At 38.2% G+C, this 24,562-nt stretch overlaps 1 protein-coding gene across 4 annotated transcripts in view; it reads right to left on the bottom strand.

Annotated features, from left to right (window-relative positions):
- Positions 1-24,562, bottom strand: part of PIK3R3 (phosphoinositide-3-kinase regulatory subunit 3) — a 159,281-nt gene that overhangs the window by 16,078 nt on the left and 118,641 nt on the right. For all 4 annotated transcript variants that reach the window (XM_073902694.1, XM_073902695.1, XM_025856461.2 and 1 more), the window contains 2 exons: positions 16,372-16,552; positions 15,606-15,731 (listed from right to left, as the gene is read on the bottom strand). In XM_073902694.1, the coding sequence (XP_073758795.1) occupies positions 15,606-15,731; positions 16,372-16,552 (307 nt within the window). The remainder of the gene's footprint in view (positions 1-15,605; positions 15,732-16,371; positions 16,553-24,562) is intronic.

Genomic DNA, 24,562 nt, shown 5'->3' with positions numbered 1-24,562 from the left:
CCACTATACCTACCACAAAAACTATGAATCTACCTGTATCTACACCCCCTTCTCTCCTTTCTTTTCTCCAACCCCTCTTATGATTCCTTCTCATCAGCATACAGACAAGTTCTAGTAACACCACTTTGAAAAAATAATCCCTTAACCCTAAATTCTCTTCCGGTCAATTAAGTTTCTTGAACAAATAGTCTGTATGGGCTGTCTTTCTCACACTCCAGCTCACTCTATTCTGGCTTCTGTACCTACCATTCCACAGAGACTGCTCTTTCCAAGGTCACCAATGATCTCATTGCCAAATTCCTGTCCGTTATCCCAATCCATCACTAAGTCCTATCACTTCCTCCTAATTACATGTAATCCAGATGTCAAATATCCCCACATGCAGTCTATTCTTACCCTGTGCCAACTATGACTCAGGATACACAATGTCTTCCCATTCTCTGGGAAGAATTCACTTACATCAAAGCAATCCAAATTTTATCTAAGATTTCACAGAAAAAACAGAGGAGGTCTATAACACTTACAGATACTTACAAACAGAGGAGATAAATTCTTTAATTTCCCTTTAACACTCACCGTCCCAGCACATTTCCTGTACTGCTAATCACTGTATCCCTCCCTTTCTCCCCGCCACCTCCCAAAGCTTTGAGCCTCCACAGCTCTCCTCAGCTCAGCCATCTCACGTTTTGCTCTCAGTTCTCACACAGTTAGCCCTCTCCCAGCTTTGACCCCGGGGCTTTTTTGGCTTGCCTCCATCTACTCCCATATCTAGCTCCCCAACCAAGGATTCCAAGTCCAGAACCCAATCTCACATCAGCTGCTCAGAACTCATATTCTGCTGTTAAACCCTCAATATTACTGAGCATATGGGCAGCATTTTCTCTAGCCATGACAAGAAAACAGAAATGCAGTTCTATACAAGCCAGAGCTGCAGGCATCAGGGGCCACTTTTTCTAGCCTTTTTCACAGGAGGGTTAGTGCCCGCCTATACTCTAGTTCAGACCAGGAGGCTGACTCCGGGCCCTGCCAAGATGGAGTGCTTTTGGTTCATTATCTTGTATAAATTCATTCAAAAAATAAGTGAATGCTAACTATATGCCAGGCATTACTTGAAGCATTTGGGATATATAAGTAAGCGAGCTTAGGTAAATATTTCTGCCCTCCCAGAACTTATAGTTTAGAGTGTTATACAGATAATAAATAATAGACATAATAAGTAATTCACGTAGTTTGTTAGAATTATTAAGAATCTGTAAGAATTGTTATGGAAAAAAGAAAAGTAGAGTGGGAAAGGAGGACTGAAATGCGAGTTGCAATTTTAAATCAAGCTGCCAACTAGGTGACTACGGGGCAGGGTGGGGAGTGTTTCAGGCAAGGAAGCAGCCAGTGCAAACACTCAAAAGTAGGAAGCAGGCCTAGTATATTCAAGGAACAGCAAAGAGGCTAGTGTGGTTGGAGTATACTGAGGAAGAGAGAAGAAATGAGGTCAAAGAGGAAGAGTGGCACAATCATACTGGGCACTATAAAAAGCACTCTGGCTTTTCCTATGTGTAAACCATGGAACAGACATACGTCTTAAACAAAGGAGTACTGTGATCCTACCTATGTTTTACAAGTACAGCCTTCCCCAGCATTCTCAAAGTACACAGTTCCTATGAAAATTTTCATAAGCCAAAATGGCATAAAGCAAAGAAGCAATTGCCATTAATTTACGTGGCAAAAATCTTTAGTGTTCCTAGAGTCAAAAAATAACTTCTCCTAGGCTTTTTTTCTGATACCTTAGGACACATCTTATTTTTTTATTTTTTTAATTGTTATGTTAATCACCATACATTACATCATTAGTTTTTGATGTAGTGCCTTGGGACACATCTTGCTAAGGGATACACAAAGTAAATGGAGATAAAGCACAGACGCTCACAGACACAGTTCAAAGTTATGGTGGCTTGATGCTGAGAGGCTGAATGCAGTTCTCAGGGAAGGAACAGCACCACTCTCACTGCTCGAGGATGTGCATTGCTTCTAAAAGCTCACTGCAAAACAAGCTCAGAACGTTATTGTCACTTTTCACTCTTTTTTGTAAAAGCAGAAGTCTTCAGATTTCTTCCAGTTAGTGAAAACAAGTACTAATGTAAATTAGTACTAATGTAAATCTTTCATAAAAGCCAAGTGGTGTAACATGAACTTGCAAAATGCAGGAGACACCTGTATTACCAGCTACTCTACTGAGAATTGATCAGGGGGAGGGGAGCATGGATAAGGGCAAGAAGATCTGTTAGGAGGTTTCTGTGGTAAATCAAAGCAAGAAATGATAGTGGGCTTCGATCAGGGTAGTAGCAATGGATGTGGCGAGAAGGGGTTGCATTCTGGCTATATTCTAAAGGTAAAGTAAACAGGAATTCCCGATGGATTAGATGGAAGATGTAAAAGAAAGAGTCTTGGATGGCTTCAAGGCTTTTGACCTGAGCGAGACAGATACGACTGCTCTCAACTGAGATGGGGAAGGCAAAGGGTAGAACAGCCTTGAGTTCAATTTTGTTCATGAATTCAGTTTTGACATGTTAAATTTGAGATACCTATTAAACATCCAAGTGGAGCTGTTGAAAAGGTAGTTGAATATATATGAGTCTAGAATTAACTTAGAAGAAGCAGAGATGTAAGTTTGGGAGTTAACTAGCATAGAGATGGTATGTAAAATCATGAGACTGTTTGAGATCAACAGAGTGAGTAAGTAACCAGAAAAAAGAAGAGGATCAATGTCAAAGAGGAGAAATCAGCAAAGAAGTCCAAGAAAGAACTACCAGGAAGGTCAAATTCTCAGTTGTATCTACTTATTTCTAGATCTGGAAGTTCCATTTATAATTATTATTATGGTTTTCTGTTCTACTTCTGATCTATAGAAATAATATTGTTTCTGCATAGAGCCATGTTTTTAGTGTGAGATATAATAAGTGCATAAAACAAATACACAGTTGAACAAATTATTACAAAATGAACTTCCACTACTAGCAACCCCAGAAATTCCTTGTGTGTCCTTTCTGGATCATAACTCCCTGCTTCTTCCCACTCCACCTCCTCCACCTTGGTGATAACACTACCCTGCCCTTTATGATGATCATTTCCTTGTTATTCTTCATGATTTTACCACTTTATATACCCATCCAAAATTAAAAAAAAAATTAACATTTGCCTGGTTTTGTACCTTATATGAGTAGACTCATAGTATATATATATTCTTTTGCATCTTTTACTCAATAGTCTTTGTAAGATTAAACACAGTGTTGTATGTTGCCCTTTAAATAAATATGTGCATGGGAATACAGTAATCCACCATTGCTTTGTTTGATGCAGAGAAAAGGGATTAAAGTATGCCATTTTGGCAAATGCACACTGTGTTTGACAAATGTCTCAGAGTACTTCAACCTTTTGTGGAATAGTCTCTTCTCTCCCTCCGTGTTTCTAAAGTCAAGCACAGTATCACACCTGGATACTACAAATGAACTAAACTGGAATTTAGGAGATTTATATTCTAATCCTGATTATGCTGAAAATTGGTTAAGTCCCTTAAGAGAGTCTTTCTATGCTTCAAGTTCCCATCTATAAGATGGAGATAATGGCAACCCCAGCTATATTTGAGAGAGAGAGAGAGAGAGAGAGAGAGAGAGAGAGAGAGAGTGTGTGTGTGTGTGTGTGTGTGTGTGTGTGTGTGTGTGTGAGACAGAGAGAGAAAGAATCAGGTAAAAAAAAAAAGGGGGGAGTGATTATACATCCAAAAACATTTATTGAATACCTTAGTCTAGTCATGATATATTTTAACCATAGATGACAGTATACCACATATATTTTTCCCTACCTTGTTTTTTTTGTGTAATGTTATCTTAGAAATTACTCAAAATCAAGGGGCACCTGGGTGGGGCAGTCAGTTGAGCGTCCAGCTCCTGGTTTCAGTTCAGGTCATGATCTCAGAGTCATGGGACTGAGCCCCATATCTGGCTTCACTCAGTGTGGGGTCTGCTTGGGATTCTCCCGCTCCCTCTACCCCTCCCCCCACTCATGCTCATGCATGCTCTTAAAAAAAAAAAAAACTTAAAAAAAAAGAAATTACTCAAAATCAGTAAATATAGGCCATCATTTCCTGATGGTTATAGAATAATTTTGTATCATTTTGTTTAAAAAAAAGTCATTGTGTTATATATATTATTGTTGTTATTAATGTGCATACTATTATTTCTATTATTTCCTCCTTTCTAACTGTATTTTTCCCAAATCCCTTTAATTCTATCACCTCAAACATCCCAGAATATCTTCATAAAATGTTCCCTTCAGGTTATTGGTTATACTCATAGCTGAAATCACTCTGTTCACACATTTCTACATGCTGTCTCCTTTGCCTGAAACTATATCATAAGCATTTCTCAGGTCATCAGGAATTCCTAAAAAGCACTTAGTCACAGCAGTTGCCTCCAGGGAATGGGAACTTTTACTTTGTATGCAATAATTCACATAGAATTCAGCAATAATTTATACCGAATTTTACAAAAATATTTATATAACTTTTGTACTTTTTAAAAATTAAAGTTTTAAAATAATTTCTGGAAACTATTTTAATAGCTGTATAACATTCTATTATATGTATGATCATTTCACCATCCCCTGATGTTGACCATTTATGTTGATTCAATCTGAAGAAGCATCAGTGACTTTTCCCCCATTCTACCCCAAACACTGGCCTCATCACAGATAATTCATCTGGAAGAGCTAAAGGAATACAGAGCAGTGTTTAAAAATGTACAAAGGCACACCAGAGATATAGCTCAAGTATCGGGTAGAAAGAAAAAGTTACTAAGATCACTCTGAGTAACTAACTAATAAAATAAAACCTGAAAATAAAATGGAATTAAACATCTCACATAGAAAATAGACCATTAGAGCATTTCTAGCCACTGGAATCCCACATCTTTTCCCAGTCAGTACTATCTCATTCCTAATCGATAATCCTCATAGGGCAGTGTCCCCTAGCGAGCCCCACAGCCTTGAAGATCCAGGTGTAGTCTCTATCTTAACACTGCCCACCACAGACACTAGCTTGGAAATAAGATCAGTGACTTTGGGCTGGAAAATCAATAGTATAAATACTAGGGCCAAAACAAGAAACCATGAGTAACAATAATACTAGAATAGCTCATAGCTGACCTTTCCACAGGTAACAATTATAAACTATAGACAAAGATATAAGAAATACGTATTTTACATTATAGTCAAATTGTCAAAAGACAGAGAGGGGTGCCTGGGTGGCTCAGTCGTTAAGCGTCTGCCTTCGGCTCAGGTCATGATCCCAGGGTCCTGGGATCGAGCCCCACATCGGGCTCCCTGCTCAGCGGGAAGCCTGCTTCTCCCTCTCCCACTCCCCCTGCTTGTGTTCCCTCTCTCGTTGTGTCTGTCTCTGTCAAATAAATAAATAAAATTAAAAAAAAAAAAAGACAAAGAATCTTGAAAGAAGCAAGAGAGGGGCGCCTGGGTGGCTCAGTTGTTTAAGTGACTGCCTTCAGCTCAGGTCATGATCCTGCAGTCCCACGATCGAGTCCCACATCAGGCTCCCTGCTCAGCAGGGAGTCTGCTTCTCGCTCTGACCCTCTTCCCTCTCGTGCTCTCTATCTCTCATTCTCTCTCTCTCAAAGAAAGAAAGAAAGAAAGAAAGAAAAGCAAGAGAGAAGAAATTTGTCATGTACAAAGGATCCTCAATAAAATTAATAGCTGGTTTCCCATCAGAAACCATGGAGGCCAGAAGGCAGTGGGATGGTATATTTAAAGTCTTAAAAGAAAAAGACTGTCAATCAAGAATTCTATATCCAAGTAGTACCATCCTTCCAAAATGAAGAGGAAATTAAGATATTCCCAGATAAACAAAAGTTGAGGGAGTTTGTTACCACTAGATCTGCTCTACAAGAAATGCTAAAGACTTTCAGGGTGAAATTAAAGGACACTAGACAGTTACTCAAAGCCACATGAAGAAATAAAGAACACTGGTAAAGCTAACTGCATAGATAAATATAAAGTCAAGTAGTACTGTACTTTTGGTTTGTGACTCTTTTTTTCTATATGATTTAAAGGAAAATGCATAAAACAATGATTATTAATCTATATCAATGGGCATAAAATATATGAAAATGTAATCAATGACAATAACAATATAAAGAGGGAGGAACAATATGTATAGGAGCAAGGTATTTATATACCACTGCAAATATGAATAATAAGTTATAATTGAAACTAGACTGTTGTGCAGTTACATATTAATTATAATCTCGAAGGTACCTCCTAAGAAAAACTTCAAAAAATACAGAAAAGGAAAGAAGTGGAGCATCGAAAAAAAGGTACATTACAAAAAATCAATTAAATACTAAAAAAAATCCAGTAATGGTAAAACTGAAGTGCAAAAGACACATAAGACATATAGAAAACTAATAACTAAATGCCAGAAGTTAGTCCTTCCTTACCAGTAATCAGTAATTATTTTAAATATAAATGGATTAAACTCTCCAACTAAAAGGCAGAGACTGCAGATGGATTAAAAATTATAAACAACCCGGGGTGTGTGGGTGGCTCAGTCGGTTAAGCATCTGACTCTTGATCTCTGCTCAGGTCTTGATCTTGGGGTTGTGAGTTTAAGCCCCATGCCCAGCGTGGAGCCTACTTAAAAAATTAAAAACAACCCATGATCTACCCATATGCTGTCTACAAGAGACTTGCTTCAGATGCAAAGAATACTCATTCTTCTCAGGTATACTGGGAAATCCACAGATATGTGGAAATCAAAATGTTCTTAAACAATCAATGGATCAAAGAAGAAATGAGAAATTAGAAAATACCCTGAGATAATTAAGAAATAAACACAGCATACTGAACTTATGGGATGCAGCAAAAGCAGTGCTCAAGGGAAATTTATAGCTGTCAATACCTGCTTTTTTTTAAGATTTTATTTTATTATTTTATTTATTTATTTGACAGAGAGAGACAGCGAGAGCAGGAACACAAGCAGAGGGAATGGGAGAGGGAGAAGCAGGCTTCCCAAGGAGCAGAGAGCCCAGTGCAGCGCTCGATCCCAGGACTCTGGGATCATAACCTGAGCCGAAGGCAGACGTTTAACGACTGAGCCACCCAGGCGCCCCAAGATTTTATTTATTTTAGAGAGGGAGAGAGAGAGAGCACACACATGAGCAGAGGGAGAGGTAGAGGGAGAGGAGGAGAATCCCAAGCAGACTTTCCACTGAGCGTGGAGCCTGATGTGGGGCTTGATCCCATGACTCAGAGATCATGATCTTAGCCAAAACCAAGACTCGGATGCTTAACTGACTGGGCCATCCAGGCGCCCCTGTCAATACCTACATTTTAAAAAAAGAAAAAAACCTCACATCAATAATCTAATTGTATACCTTAAGAAACCAGAAAAAGAAGAGCAAACTAAACTCAAAGGTAGCAGGAGGAAATAATAAAGATTAGAGAGATAAATGAAATAGAAAACAGAAAAATAGAGAAAAATCAACAAAACTAAAAATTGGTTCTTTTTAAAAAATTTTTATTTATTTATTTTTTTATAGACAAAGTCTTATTTATTTATTTGACAGAGAAAGAGAGAGAGCGAGAGCACAAGTAGGGGAAGTGGGAGAGGGAGAAGTAGGCTCTCCACTGAGCAGGGAACCAGATTTGGGACTCAATCCCAGGACCCTGGGATCATGACCCGAGCCAAAGGCTGACAACTAACCAACTGAGCCACCCAGGCGCCCCTAAAAATTAGTTAACAAGATCAACAAAACTGAAAAACCTTTAGTTAGACTAAGAAAAAAAAAAGACTCAAATTACCAAATTCTAAATTTAAAGGGAGAATACGAGCCACTCTTCAGAAATAAATATTGTAAGAGAATGCTATAAAAAACTGTATGCCAATAAATTGGATAACCTAAATGAAATGGACAAATTCCTACAAGCACATAATTACCAAAACTGATTTAAAAAGAAACAGAAAATCTAAATAGACCTACACTGGGGTACCTGGGTGGCTCAGTTGGTTAAATGTCTTTTTTTTTTTTTTTTTTGAGAGAGAGAGAGCGGGGGTTGGGGCAGAGGAAGAGAGACAGAAAGAATCTTAAGCAAGCTCCACATCCAGTGTGGAGCCTGACACAGGGCTCAGTCTCACAACCCAGAGATCATGGCCTGAGCCAAAATCAAGAATCAGACATTTAACTGACTGAGCCACCCAGGTGCCCCTAAGCGTCAGACTCCTGATTTCAGCTCAGGTCTTATGTCTGGGTCATGAGTTCAAGCCCCAAATTGGGCTCCACACTGGGCATGGAGACTACAAAAGCAGACAGACAGACAGACAGTCAGACCTCTAACCCCATAGGGAGATTGAAATAGTAATCAAAAACTTCCCAACAGGGGCACAGTTGTTGAGCGTCTGCCTTCGGCTCAGGTCATGATCCCAGGGTCCTGGGATTGGGCCCCGCATCAGGCTCCCTGCTTGGCAGGAGGCCTGCTTCTCCCTCTGCCACTCCCCTTGCTTGTGTTCCCACTCTTGCTATCTTTCTCTGTCAAATAAATAAATAAAAATCTTAAAAAAACTTATCTCTTAAAAAAATAAAAATAAAAACTTCCCAACAAAGAAAAAGCCCAGGACCAGATAGATTCACTAGTGAAGTTACCAAACATTTAAAGAAGAAGAACTAAGGGGTGCCTGGGTGGCTCAGTAGGTTAAGCGACTGCCTTCGGCTCAGGTCATGATCCTAGAGTCCCAGGATCAAGTCCTGCATTGGGCTCCCTGCTCAGTGCAGAATCTGCTTCTCCCTGGGACCCTACCCCGTCTTGTGCACTCTCTCTCTCAAATAATAAAAAAAATTAACACCAATCCTTCTCACTCTTCCAATAACTAGAAGAGGAGGGAAGAGGGAACACTTTCTAATTCATTCTATGAGGCCATCATTACTCTGATACTGACACTGGATCAAGAGACTACAAGAAAAGAAAACTATAGAATAACATCCCATTTGAATATAGATGCAAAATCCTCAACTAAATACTAGCAAATATTAAAAAGCATATTAAAAGGACTGTAACTATACACCATTACCATGTGGAATTTATCCCAGGAATGCAAGGGTGGTTCAACATACAAAAATCAGTCAATACACAATATTAATATACTGAAGGGAAAAACCCACATGATCAGATCATCTTAATTGATGCAGACTAAGTATCTGACAAAATCTAATACCCTTGCATGATAAAAACAATAAACTAGAAATGGAAACTTCAACATGATAAAGGCCATTGTTATAGATTGAATTGTGTTCCCACATAAGATATGATCAGTCCTAATCCTCAGGACCTTAGGATGTGACCTTATTAGGAAAAAGGGTCTACTGTGAATTAAGATGAGATCATATTGGATTAGGATGGGTCCTAATCCAATGATTAGTTAGTATCCTTATAAAAAGAGAAAAGAGAGACACAGAGTGAGACTATCACTGATAATGAAGGCATTAATTGGAGTGATATGTCCAACCCAAAGAATGCCAAGGACTGCCAGCAACCACCAGAAGCTAAGAAAAACAATGAAGGTTCTTCCCCAGAGCCTCCAGAAAGAGAAGGGCCCTACCAAAAACTTGATTTTGGACTTAGAGTCCCCAGAACAGTGAATGATAAATTTCTGTTGTCTTAGGCCATCCAGTTTGTCATTCTTTGTTACAGCAGACATAGAAAACTAATACAGCCATATATGAAAAACACAAGGTAAACATCATGCTCAATGGTGAAATGGGAGAGCTTTCCACCAAAGATCATGAACAAGACAATGATATCCACTTTCACCACTTTTATTCAACGAAATACCTGAAGTTCTAGCCAGAGCAATTAGGCAACAAAAAGCAATTACAAGACATCCAAATTGGAAAGAAAGAAGTGAAACTATCTCAAATGATATGATCTTATAGGTACAAAACCCTAAAGAATCCACCAAAAATTGTAAGAGCTAATAAATTCAGCAAAGTTGCAGAATGCAAAATCAATACACAGAATCAACTGTATTCTATACACTAGCAATGAATAATCCAAAAGAGAAACTAAGGAAATAATTCCATTTACAAGAACATTAAAAGGAATAAAATATTTAGGAATAAATCTAACCGAGGAGGTAAGAAACTCATATACTGCAAACTACAAAAAAATGCTGAAAGATATAATTAAAAAAATGCTGAAAGAAATTAAAGAAGACATAAATAAATGGAAAGACATCCTTGTTCATGGATTGGAAGACTTAATATTGTTAAGATGATAATACTACCCAAAGTGATAAATAGTTTCAATGCAATCGCTATCAAAATCCCAACTGCATTTTTTACAGAAATAGAAAAACTGAACCTCAAATTCATATGGAATTGAAAGGGACCCAGAAAAGCCAAAACAATCTTGAAAAAGAACAAACTTGGAACACTCACACTTCCTGGTTTCAATATTAAGAAGCTATGGTAATCAAAATATGGTACTGACATAAGGATAGACATATAAACCAATGGAATGCAATAGAAAGCCCCAAAATAAACCCTCACACTTATGATCAATGTCTCACTTCAGCAAATATCCCTAGATCATTCAATGGAGAAATGGTGTTGGGACCACAGTGCAGGGAAAATGTATTTTCACATGTAAAAAATAAAGCTGGAACCTTAACACACCACATATAAAAGTTAACTCAAAATGGATCAAAGATCCAAATTTAAGAGTAAAAACAATAAACTCCTAGAAGGAAACATTGGAAAATATCCTTATGACACTGGATTTGGAACAACTTCATGAATATGATACCAAAAGCATATGCAACAAAAAACAAATTGGACTTCATCAAAATTAAGAACATTTGCATGTCAAAGGATATCAATAAAGCAAAAAGACAAACTACAAAATGGGAAAAATATCTGAAAATCATGTATCTGATAAGGGATTAAAAAAAAACCAAACCCTAAAACTCAACAATAACAAAAATAGTATCACTTCATGACTACTAGGCTGGCTATAAAAAATTGAAGTAAAAACACAAAAAATAACAAGTCTTAGAATGTGGAAAACCTGGAATCTTTATGCATTGCTGGTAGGAATGTAAAAGAGTTTTGCCAGTATGGAAAAGTTTGGCAGTTTCTCAAAAGGTAAAATATAGAACTGCTATATGATCCAGCAATTCCACTCCTAGGTATATATCTAAAAGAAATGAAAGCAGAGACTTGAACAGTTACTTGTACATTAATGTTCATAAACAGTATAATTCACAACAGCCAGAAACTGGACCCAAATGTCCATCAATAAATGAATGGATAAACAAAATGTCACATACACATACAATGCAGTATTATTCAGCCATAAAAAATGATACTGTGATATATGCTACAACATGGATTTTCCTTGAAAACATTATAATTAGTGAAGTAACCAAAGGACAAATATTGTATGATTCCACTTACATAAAGTACCTAGATTCAGGCAAATATTATAACGATAAATTATGGAGTTAACATGTAGATATAAAATACATGACAGTACTAAGAGGTGGAAATAGAATTATATAATAGCACAGTTATTATATTCACATGTTACATGGTGCAGTATGAACTTAAGTAACTGTGATTAAGAATGCATGTTGTGTGCTCGCTTTGGCAGCACGTATACTAAAATTGGAAAGAATGCATGTTGTAATCTTTAGAGCAACTTCCTACAGGAAAACAAAAAGAGAGACAGACATAACTAAAAGGCCAGATGAGGAATCAAAACGGAATACTAAAAAACATTTGATGCAAAAGACAACCATGAAAAAGTTGCTGAGGAACAAAAACAGATGCAAAAAAACAAATAGCAAAAAAGTAAATATAAACCCAACCATATCAATAATTACAAGACATCCAAATGGATTACACACTCCAGTTAAAAGGCAGAGATTGTTAGGCTGGATTGTTTAAAAAGCCAGACCCAACTATATATTATTATCTATAAGAAATGCACTTTAACTATAAAGGCACAAATACATTGAAAGTAAAAGGACAGAAAATAAGTAAGTAAAAGGACAGAAAAAATATATCATGCAAATATTAAGTGTATGAAAGCTGATGGGGATATATTAGAAAAAGTAGACTTCAAGACCAGGAAGATTACCAGATATAAAGAAGACTATTTCATATTTTTAAAAAAGATTTATTTATTTATTTGAGAGAAAGAGAATGTGTGTGTAAGAGGAGTGAGGGGCAGAGTGAGAGGGAGAGACAGAATCTCAAGCAGACTCAGTGTGGAGGAGGAGGGGCTCAATCCCACGACTCTGAGATCAAGACCTGAGCTGAAATCAAGAGTCCAGCGCTCAACCAACTGAGCCACCCAGGCGCTCTGAGGAATATTTCATATTATAAAGGAGTAAATTTACTATTAATGTGTAAGCTCTTAATAGAATTTCAATACATATAAAGCAAAAGCTAACAGAACTAAAAAGAGAAATAGACAAATCTACAATGGTAACTAGAGACTTTAAGACTCCTAATTAACTGACAGTACTAGTAAAAAAAAAAAAATCAGTAAAGATATAGAATATCTGAATAACACCATAAATCACTTTGACCTAACTGATATTTATAGAGGACTATACTAACAACAGAAAAAGCACTATACCAAAAACATTATTAGTTTTTCTCAGTGTGCAAGTTAACTAAGATAAGGCATGCACTAGGTCATAAGTCAATAAATTTCAAATGATGGCAACTTTAATGAATTATGTTCACTGACTACAAAAAAATTAAACTAGAAATAACATAGTATCCAGAGAAGCCCCAAATATTCAGAAATTAAAGAACATATGGTGAAAGAAGAAATCACAAGAGAAATTAGAAAATATTTAAAACTGAATTAGGAAAATAACATAACAAAATTTGTAGGATGTACCTATAGCAGTGCTTAGAAGAAAATTTATAGCTTTAAATGCTTATTTTAAGTTTTAAAGCCAATGAACAAAATTTTCACCTTAAGATAGTAAAAGAAAAGCAAATTAAATTGAAAGCAGGGGTGCCTGGGTGGCTCAGTCCTTAAGAGCTGCCTTTGGCTCAGGTCATGATCCCAGGGTCCTGGGATCGAGCCCTGCCTCGGGCTCCCTGCTCCGCGGGAGGACTGCTTCTCCCTCTCCCACTCCCCCTGCTTGTGTTCCCTCTCTCGCTGTGTCTCTCGCTGTCAAATAAATAAATAAAATCTTAAAAAAAAAAAGTAAAAATAAAAATAAATTGAAAGCAAAAAAAAGGAAATAATAAAAAGCAGTAAAAATAACAAACACAACAGAAAACAAACACTAGAAAAAATCCATTACTCTTATGTCCAATAAAGGATTCAGCCAAGTTATTATGGCACTGAGAATTCAATATGAGTTTAGTAGAATGGACTAATGCTACCATAACATGGACTAATCAACACAGACTAATGCTTCTATAAGTTATTTGATGTTCAAAATAATAACCTGTGTTTCAAAAGAATGTGCAAAAAAAGGGGAGCCCAGGTGACTCAGTCGGTTAAGCATCTGACTCTTGATTTCAGCTCAGGTCATGATCTCAGGGTGGTGAGATTGAGCCCGGCAATGGCTGAGCACAGAATGTGCTTGTCCCTCACCCTCCCTCACGCCCCCCCACTCACCCTGAGCATGTGGACCCTCACTTTCTCTCTCTCTAAAATAAATAATCTCTCTCCAAAATAAATAAACAGTCCTAAAATAAATAAATAATCAAAAGAATGTGGATAAGAAACCCAATTAGACATATTTTCTTAGGCCACTACTGACCCAAATATTGCAATGGATAAACTTCCCTGAAGACCTGCACCTTCATAAAAATTCCCAGCACCTTTTATATATTAGGTAATGGGGCAAATTAAACCAATTCAAGTGTAACTAAAAAAGAATCAGAGTAGTTCTAGGAGGGGTGCCTGAGTGGCTCACTTGGTTAAGTGTCTGCCCTTGGCTCAGGTCATGATCCCTGAGTCCTGGGATCTAGCCCAAAGGCTCCCTGCTCAGCGGGGAGTCTGCGTCTCTTTCTGCCCCTCCCCCTTCTTGTGCTCACTCTTTCTCCCACTCTCTCTCAAATAAATAAAATATATATTTTTTAAAAAATGGTTCTAGGAAAAGAACTAAGGAAAAGAAGTTCTAGGAAGAGAACTAGAGTATTCTTCAGAATTTTGTTCTATCGCATACATATGATAAAAGAAATATTAGTGATTATTAAGATTTATGATCTTGGGGTACCTGGGTGGCTGAGTTGGCTAAGCGTCTGCCTTCAGCTCAGATCATAATCCCAGGGTCCTGAGATCAGGCCTCACGTGGGGCTCCCTCCTCAACAGGGGAGACTGCTTCTCCCTCTCTCTCTGCCCCTCCCCCTGCTTGTATTTGTTCTCTCGCTCTAATAAATAAAATCTTTTTAAAAAAAGATTTATCGGAGCGCCTGGGTGGCTCAGTCGTTGAGTGTCTGCCTTTGGCTCAGGTCATGATCCCAGGGTCCTGGGATCGAGCCCCACATCAGGCTCCCTGCTCCACGAGAAGCCTGCTTCTCCCTCTCCCACTCCCCCTGCTTGTGTTCCCTCTCTCCCTGTCTCTCTCTCTCTGTCAAATAAATAAAACCTTTAAAAAATTTAAAAATTAAAAATTAAAAAAAGATTTATGGGGGCGCCTGGGTGGCTCAGTCTTTGAGCGTCTGCCTTCAGCTCAGGTCATGATCCCAAGGTCCTGGGATTGAGCCCCGCACCGGGCTCCCTGCTCCGCGAGAAGCCTGCTTCTCCCTCTCCCACTCCCACTGCTTGTGTTCCCTTGCTATGTCTCTCTCTGTCAAATAAATAAAATCTTAAAAAAAAAAAAAAGATTTATGATCTAAAAACTGTGGTTAAGACTACTAGTTGTCTCATAATTCTCATTAATTCCTTCTTCCTCAGTAAACTCTCAAATGTTAGTTGGGTATACCTGACCAAATAAAAATTAGCTTTCTTAGCCTCCCTGCAGCTAGTTGTAATCTGCAGCTGTCTTACCAGTGGGATGAAAGTAGAAGCAGTGTGTACTTCTTCTAGGAAGTAGCCTTAAAAACAGGAAACTTTCAAAAAAAAAAAAACAAAACAGGAAACTTTCCTTCCTATTCTTCTATCTTGTTTGCTAGAATATTATTGTGATGGCTGATATTGGAGTAAGCCAACTTCTACAGATAGCAAAGCATCAAAACAGAAGAACCCTAAGCCCTAATGACTGTGTAGTTGACACAATATCCCTGGCACTGTGCCTATACATGAAAGAAAAATAAATTTCTATCTGAAGCCTTTGCTATTGTTATTTTTTGTCATTTGCAGTCAAACCTTATCCTAGTTAATACTAACTGAAAAAAATTATACCTTTAACCAATAAAAAAGTGATTTATGAATGGGAGAAGAATTTGTATCATCACAGTCTCAAAAACGCTGTTCAAGATATTAAGACAGTTAAGGACTGTCAGGTGAATTATAGAAAATCTGATGTAACTGTAGCATTGCATACTTACTGGCCTAAACAACAAATATTTACTAACCTGGGACGTTCTGGTATATTCCTCATATAGCCTGTCATACTCTTTACTCTTTTCCTGATACTGAGAGTGGTACTCTTGCAGTTTTTTACCAACTGCATCAATGTTGTCTTCTTTTACCAACTGATCCTGTACAGTTAAACAAAAGAAATAAAGAATGTTAACAATTCTGACACATGAATTTTTCCACATCTATTTATTTTTAAATTGCATTTCTACTGTAAGTTTAAGCCACTGTATTAATATTAAGCATGCAAAAACACCTAATCCTTTTGTTAACACTCAGCCTTTAGATCACATCAAAATAATTAATACTTGAAAAATTAAGAAATGAAGTATAAATAGGAAACAAAAACAGAAGTATTTTTATATAAAGTTAATAAGTACATGCAACAAGCTATTAAGGACTAGTAGTCACAAAATAAGCTCCAAAAATATCTTAAATCTTAAGTAGGAAATTTAAAATGACCAGATTTCTTTTTTTTTAACTGATAAGCCTGGTAAATTAAAATGAAATGATGTTAAAAATGACTTGTTGAATAGCTATCAAGAACTTCTATAGGGGCATGAGGGTGGCTCAGTTGATTAAGCATCTGACTTTGGCTCAGGTCATGATCTTGGGGTCCTGGGATCGAACCCCACATTGGGCTCCCTGCTCAGTGGGGAGTCTGCTTCTCCCTCTCCCTCTGCTCCACCCCCCCTAATTCTCTCTCTCTCTCTCAAATAAATAAATAATCTTTAAAAAAAAAAGAAACTTCTATAATCATACCTGTTGGTATCTGGACACTGGGTACATTAGCTTCACATCAAGTTTGGGATTGTACTGAGCAAGAGATTCATGATGATAGTGGTTAATGAGCTCCACCACAGAATTAAATGTCAGAGGATCAGAAAAGCCGTATTTACCATCTCGATGATAGATCTTTATTAACTTATTATTGCCTCCCTTCCTGTGAACAAGACAGCAACTGTAGATTTTTTCCCCAAAATTCTATCAAAGTACTACTTTCATATGGAGATATAAAAGTATAGTGTCTCATAATAAACAAGTTTTACTAGGTTAATCAGATTAGAACAGTTGAAAAGGCATATATAAATATGTAAAAGTATATACAATATCTTATTATTTTTACCACTATTTCATTTGTCTATAAAATATCTTGGTAACTAAAGGCAAATATACCTAACCAGCAGTATCAACAAATTTAACAAAAATAGTCACTTAAGAAAAATAACTAAAACAGAAGTAAATTATATCTTTTGGTTATTTTCTGAATGAATTTTCTAATTTAAATTCTATTTATATTTTTTCCAGGAAGAACAGAGACAATCTCTTTGGGACCTAAAGATGCTAGGTTGTGTGTCTGTGGGGAGAAGGAGACCATCTCTGTATGAAGGGGGATGATAAACATGTGTCACACATAATCACCAACACCCTCAAGGTTTTATTGTGAATGCATAAACATGAATGATTTATGACTGAGTAATTAATCTAGCACCTTACATTATTTTGTCTTTTATATTTGCTTATAATTCTTGGAAACGACTATTTATTTAGACCATCACAATAAGTAAATGATTCAACTGTCATTCAACTGTTTAGTATAGCTTTTGAAGAGCCATTTATATTAGAATGAGGTAATTTGATGCTTAAATAGTTTACACCACTTTTGTTTATTGAGTCATATACAATGGTCCCTTAAAGATAATTTATACCCAAAGCTTAAAATGGCAATGTTTTCCAAGTCCCACATAGTATAACGAAACCACAGCAGGTTGATTCATTCTATCATAGCAAAACACTGCACCATTCCCATTCAACTCTTCTTATAACAGCATGCAGACTTAATGGGGGGAAAAGTACATCTCCACATCTCTTTATGCCATGCTATTTACACATGATAAATGAGGCATCGGGATTTGTGAAAGGTCAAACACAATAGCTTTGAATATATGGAATGATTTAATAATGCTTACAGAAAGTCAGGATTTAGATGAATGAGGAACTATTCCTATAAAATGTACATTAGAAGAACCATCTAATCACATGTAGTTACTATAGATAGATACACCCATACATACATACATTCACAATAAATGCAAGCTGGTCTCTCTGCTACAGAAAAGTTAAAAGGCACTCATTCATTCAAAAAAACTTTATTTGGGGTGCCTGGGCAGCTCAGTTGGTAAAGCATCTGACTTGATTTCAGCTCAGGTCATGATCTCAGGGTGGTGAGACTGAGCCCCGCACCCGGCCCCATGCATGGTTAAGATTCTCCTTCCCTCTCCCTCTGCCCCTCCCCACTCTAAAACAAAACAAAACAAAACAAAACCCCAAAAAAACTTTATTTTGAATATCTACTATGTGCCAGGAACTGTATGAGGTACAGTGCACATAGGAATGAACAAGCCAGACTTGGTTTATGAAAAAACATAACAATAAACAACTAGATATATCAAATGGTAATAGGTCCTATGGAAAAAAATAAAGCAGAGTAAAGGAAAGAGATAGTTCTGGGGGTAGAGGGTTTGCTATTTTATATGTTGCACAAGGAAAACCACTCTATTCAGGTGACATTTAAGCACACTCTTAAATGAAGTGAGGGAACTAGCACAGCAGATACCTAGGGGGAAAGGTTTTCAGGCAGAGGAACAGCAAGAACAAAGCCCCTGAAATAAAAGCATGGTTGGCATGTTCAAGGAACAGCAAGGAGACCAGTGATGCTGGGGCTGAATGAGCCAAAGGGAGAATACTAGTAGGAGAGAAGTAAGAGCTGTAAAAGGAGCTCAGATCATGTAATAGTCTGTAAGCTTTGGCTTTTACTGAGTAAGATGGGGAGACACCAGAGGATTTTGAGCAGAATAATATCATCTATCATGTATTTTAAAAGGCTCACTCTAACTGCTGGGTTAAGAAGAAACCGGTCAAAGTGAGCAGGGGTAGAAGTAGAAAAATCAGCTGGGAGACTATTTAAATAATCTAGGCAAGAGATGATGGCATCCTGAACAAGGATAGTAGCAGAGGAGGTAGTGAGAAATGGTGGGATTCTGAATATATTCTGAAGAGAAAGCTGACAAGACATGCTGATGACATGGGCATGGACATGGATGGGTATAAGAGAAAGACAACATAAAGATGATTTCAAGGTTTTTACTTTAAGCAATTAGAAGAATGGAATTTTTATTGAAATGAAGAAGGCTATATAAAAAGAACATGTTTAAAGGGGGAAAATATTTTGGTTTTAGACATGTTAAGTCTGAGATGCCTAGTGAACATCTGAGAGTAGATGATCCAGCAGGCTACTTGAAGAATCTAAAGTTCAGGAGCTGTCAGCCTATAGATATTACTTGAAATGAGCATAGCTGAACAAAAGAAGAGGTCCAAGGTCTAAGTCCTGGGGTTCACCAATGTATAGCAGTTAGGAAAATGAGGAAGAACCAGCAAAGGAAACCAAGAGAGAACGATTAATAAAGTTAAAAGAGAACTTAGACCATGGTATATTTAAAAAAAAAAAGATTTTATTTGTTTGACAGAGAGAGAGAGAGACAGTGAGAGCGGGAACACAAGCAGAAGTGGGAAAGGGAAAAGCAGGCTTCCCTGCTGAGCAGGAAGCCTGATGCAGGGCTTGATCCCAGGACCCTGGATCATGACCTGAGCCAAAGGCAGACACTTAACAACTGAGCCACCCAGGTGCCCCAAGCATGGTGTATTTTTAAGAAAGCATTTCAACAAAGAGAAAATGATCAACCAGATAAATGATCTCGGGGCTTGGTGAAGTACAGATCACTAAGTGATCTTGACAAAACAGTTTCAATGGACTGTAATGGATTAAAGAGAATGAAAGATGATGAAAAAGAAATGCCCACAACTGTCTTGAGGAGTATTGCTGTAAATAGGGAGCAAAGAAATAGGGAAGTAGCTGGAAAGAGATATAGGCTCAAGGGAATTTTTTTTGGGGGGGGGGGATTTTCTTTCTTTATTATTCTTTTTTTTTTTTTTAAGATTTCATTTATTTATTTGACAGAGCAAGAGCACAAGCAGGGGGAATGGGAGAGAGAGAAGCAGACTCCCCACTGAGCAGGCAGCCCGAAGCGGGGCTCAATCCCAGGACCCCGGGGATCATGACCTGAAATGAAGGCAGACACTTAATCGAGTGAGCCACCCAGGCGCCCCTCTTTATTATTCTTAAAAGGGAGATAGTATCACATATTTATATGCTGACAAGAATGGCTCAGTAGAGAGACAAAAACTACTGATCGCCAAAGAAAAAGGACAATTCCTAGGGTTATGTCCTTGAACAGAATAGATTGATGGGATTTAGCCCACAAGTAATGACGTGGATCCTAGACAAAACCTTGAACTGTCATCCACTGGAACAGGAGAAAGAGGGTATTCACATTCAGGTGTATATATGTTGATAGCTGTGGCAACAGGACCATGAGGGAGTTAGGTATCTTCTGACTACCTCAAAGTTACCAGTGAAACAGGAAGCAATTTCTTTTTTTTTTTTTAAGATTTTATTTACTTATTTGAGAGAGAGAGAGAGCACAGAGGGAGAGTGAGAGGGAGAAGCAGACTCCCTGCTGAGCAGAGAGCCTGATGCGGGTCTTGATCCCAGGACCCTGAGATCATGACCTGAGCCGAAGGCAGACGCTTAACTGAGCCACCCAGGTGCCCCAGGAAGCAATTTCTTTAGTTAGAAGGGGGGAGATGTGTTGCTGATTTGAAGGAAAAAAAAAAAGAACACATGAAATTGTCATCTTGGAAAGTGGGAGAGCAAACCAATTGCAGAAATAGAGAAATTTAGCTGAGCTATACTAAAGGCCTACTTAAGATCAGTAGTCACCAGTGAGCATAGTGTATTCTTCTCCACATTTAGCTACCCAGGTACAGGCAAGAAACAGATAGAGAGTTTAATTTAACAAGTGTTAGAATAGAGTTGGATGACTACAGTGTAGGAAAAGAAGAACAAGTTTACTGAGGATATATTCACAAGACTAATTTTAATAATAGATCATGGACTCTAAGCAGAGAAGGAGGGAAGTGAAGACATGAAAGAACTAAAGAATGGTGAATTTTTTAAAGATTTATTTTAGGGGCGCTGGGGTGGCTCAGTCGTTAAGCGTCTGCCTTCGACTCAGGTCATGATCCCAGGGTCCTGGGATAGAGTCCCGCATCGGGCTCCCTGCTCGGCGGGAAGCCTGCTTCTCCCTCTCCCACTCCCCTTACTTGTGTTCCCTCTCTCACTGTGTCTCTCTCTGTCAAATATTAAAAAAAAATAAAGATTTATTTTATTTTATGTATTTGAGAGAGAATGAGAGAGAAAGAACACCACTGAGGTGAGGGGCGGAGGAGAAGCAAACTCCCACTGATCAGGGAGCCTTGATGCAGGGCTCAATCCTGGGACTCCCAGAACTCCAGGATCATGACCTGAGCTGAAGGCAGACACATAACTGACTGAGCCACCTGGTGCCCCAAGAATGGTGAATTTTCAATTATATGTCTCTCTCCCTCACTGGACTCTTCTTAAACAGAAGAATCATGCTATTCCTTCTAGTATCCTACAACCTGGCCTAATGCCTGGCATATAGCAGATTCCTAAAGATTTAACTATCCAGGGGCACCTGGGTAGCACAGTTGGTTAAGCACCTGACTCTTGGTTCGGCTCAGGTTGTGATCTCAGGATTGTGAGATCGAGCCGACATTGGGCTCCATACTCAGCACAGAGTCTGCTTATGACTCCCTCTGCCCCTAACCCCTGCTCTCTCTCTCTCTCTCAAATAAATAAATAGATCTTTAAAAAAAAGATTTAAATATGCAGATTTTCTACAATGAATACTATTTTAAAAAATGGTTACTGGGGGCGCCTGGGTGGCTCAGTAGATTGGTCATCCAATGCCTGGTTTCAGCTCAGGTCATGATCTTGGGTCATGGAGTCAAGCCCCACATCAGGCTCTGAGCTCAGTACAGTCTGCTTGTCCCTCTCCTTCTGCTTCTCCTCCCACTCATATGCGTGCCCTCTCTCTCAAATAAATAAAATCTTAAAAAAAAAAAAAACAGTTACTGCTTTCGAAAACTTCTATTTCCCTATCACTTACCCTTCACAGTCTGATTTAACTCTCATTCCTCTCATTTAAGGGTCACCAACTTTTTTTTTTTTTTTTGAGAGAAAGAGTGAGTGTGTGAGAGGGGGTGGCAAAGGAAGAGAATCTTTTTTTTTTTTTAAGATTTTATTTATTTATTTGAGAGAGAGACAGGGATAGCAAGAGAGAACACAAGCAGGGAGGAGAGGGACAAGCAGGCTCCCCACCAAGCAGGGAGCCCAACTCTGGGCTCGATCCCAGGACCCTGGGATCATGACCTAAGCCGAAAGCAACGACCAACAAATTGTGCCACCCACGTGCCCCAGGAGAGAGAGAATCTGAAGCAGGCTCAATGCCAAGCACGGAGCCCAACCTCACAACCCTGAGATCATGACCTGCGTGGAAATCAAGAGTCAAGACACTTAACTGACTGAGCCACCCAGGCACCCTGAGGGTCACCAACAACTTTTACTTGATTCAGACTCTGTCTGCCTCCTCCCTCTACCCCAGGCTCAGATTCTTTGCAGTGCTGAGATTTCTACTTTCCCTTCCTTCTTCCCCCCACCATTTGTTTTTAATATTTTGTCCTCCCATGACTTCTATGACATTACACCTTTCTCAAACTCTTAGACTATTCTTCCTCTACTCCTTCCCTCTGCTAAACACAGTCAGTCCCTAAAAATATTTGTCTTCAGCCTCTACCTTTTCTTCCCTCTATATACTCTTTCCTCAAAATTCCATTTACTCTACGTAGATGGTACCTGAATCTTTTTCTAGTTTTATGCTCTCCTCAAAGCATTAAATCTGCATTTCTAGCTATATTCTAGATATATTTTTACCTGGAAGTTCTGGAGCAGATAAAAATCAACATCTTTCTCCTGTTCTCTATAAAACTGTTCCTGACTTGCCTATTTCTATAAATGGCACATTCATTCTAAGCCCAGCAGGCTCAAACGAGTCATCTTTAACTCTCCCCCCAACCTCATACCTACTCTGTTATTAAATCCCTTGTGCTCTTAGCTGTCTTTTGCCTCTTACTTTGACTCCTCAACTCCTTTCCTAGAGCTGCTATCCTGGCTAATAGTGTATTCCACCTTTCCATCATTTCATTCCCCTGTTTAAAACACTTTCTTGGTGGTGGTTTTTGTGAGTTGTTTGTTTGTTTTTCACTTAGAAATAAAATTCAAATTCCTTACCATGGCTCATTAGGCTCTATGCATCTGCCTCCTTCCCACTTTCAAGTCCATCTCCTACTCTGTGGTTCACACTATAAGCCAGCCACAGCAGTCTTTGTATTCACTGGATCCACCAAATCTTTCCAAAATCAGTGTGTTGGCATTTTCTGTTCCCTCTTCCTGGAACACTTTTCTGGCTGGTTCTTACATATCCTTCAGTTTTCAGAGGTCATTTCCTCACAGAGGACCTCCTTCTCAAAATTATCTTAAATTCCCTTTCCCTATATCCCAATCACATAACCAGGTATATTTCCTACATAGCATTTCATATACTGTGAAGTTATTTTTTACGTATTTATTGTGTCTCCCTCTCCTCTACTCCTATCTCTACCTCCAAATATAAACAGTATAGACAGGAGACCATGTTCAGTTTGTTCATCATTTCCTTTTCCTAGAATAGTACCTAGAACATTGTGGGCACTCCATAAATATTAAATGATTAAAGAATAAATTCTATTCTGGATCACCATTACCTCTCAATTGATAATATTCTATGTTTTTAAATTTTCTTTTTTTAAGTAAGCTCTATGCCCAAAGCAGGGCTTGACTCATGACCCTGAGATCAAGAGTAGCATGCTCCACCCACTGAGCCAGCCAAGCACCCCAATGATTCATGATATTCTAACCTTGTACTAGCATCTATCCTCTTTTATTCTTTCTATTCAAATAGAGTCTGATCATATGCTTCCCTGCTGAAAAAATGCAATGGTTTCCTTTGCCTACCTATAATATTAAATGCAAACTCGACATTTTAGAATTCAAGGCCCTCCTTAACATGACCCTTTTCCAACCCTCCATCCGTTATCACCTGTTCCTCTTGTGGACTTGACCCTCTAGCCAAATGGGACTGCCGCTCAGAGAACAGGGCACTATGATTTCTCACCTCCATATCTCTGTTCCTATTGTTACCTAATCCTGCAATCTCCTCTCCCTCTTTCTACACGGCCAAACCTATCCCCTTCTCCCAGATACATGGCAATGCAATTTTTTCCATGAAGGGCAGCTTTCTATATCCTCTCAACAAGCTATCTCAAAAAAAAAAAAAAAACAAAAAACAAAAAACAAGCTATCTCTTTCCTTCCTTTCAGCCCCCAAAGCACACTGTTTGAACTTCTATTATTTTGGTTTAATTCAAGGCAGTTTTCTTATTCCTGTTGCCTTCACCAGACTATGGCTACTTTGAGACAAAAATGTTAACTCTTTGTCAGATCCTCTGCAGAGTAATTAGTACTGAGCTATGAGTATTTACTAAACCCTAGTAAGATCATCACTTTTCTGCCTAACAAAATCTATCAAGGCCCAGCTAAACTGTCATTCCCTCTGAGAAAACTTTTCTTTGTCTTTCTCTCATTTATTCTTTCCTTTCAAATAGTTACTGAGTACCTACATGTCAGACCTTTTGCTAGATGCACAAAAACTTTAAAATATTCTTGCCAATGTCCATTGACCAATGGATAAACAAAATGTATACATATGCAATAGAATACTATTCAGCCTTAAAAAGGAAGAAAAGTCTGACATGCTACAACACAGATGAACCTTAAAAACATTACTTTATATAAAATAAGCCAGACACAAAACGTTAAATATCGTATGATTCTACTTATATGAGGTACTTAAAATAATCAAATTCACAAAGAC

The sequence above is a fragment of the Callorhinus ursinus genome, unplaced genomic scaffold (assembly GCF_003265705.2).
Source record: "Callorhinus ursinus isolate GAN/ISIS: 27379988/994484 unplaced genomic scaffold, GSC_fseal_2.0 scaffold18, whole genome shotgun sequence".
NCBI classification, from domain to species: domain Eukaryota; kingdom Metazoa; phylum Chordata; class Mammalia; order Carnivora; family Otariidae; genus Callorhinus; species Callorhinus ursinus.
The sequence above is the reverse complement of the archived record's forward strand: the minus strand, read 5'-3'. Positions and strand labels throughout refer to the sequence as shown.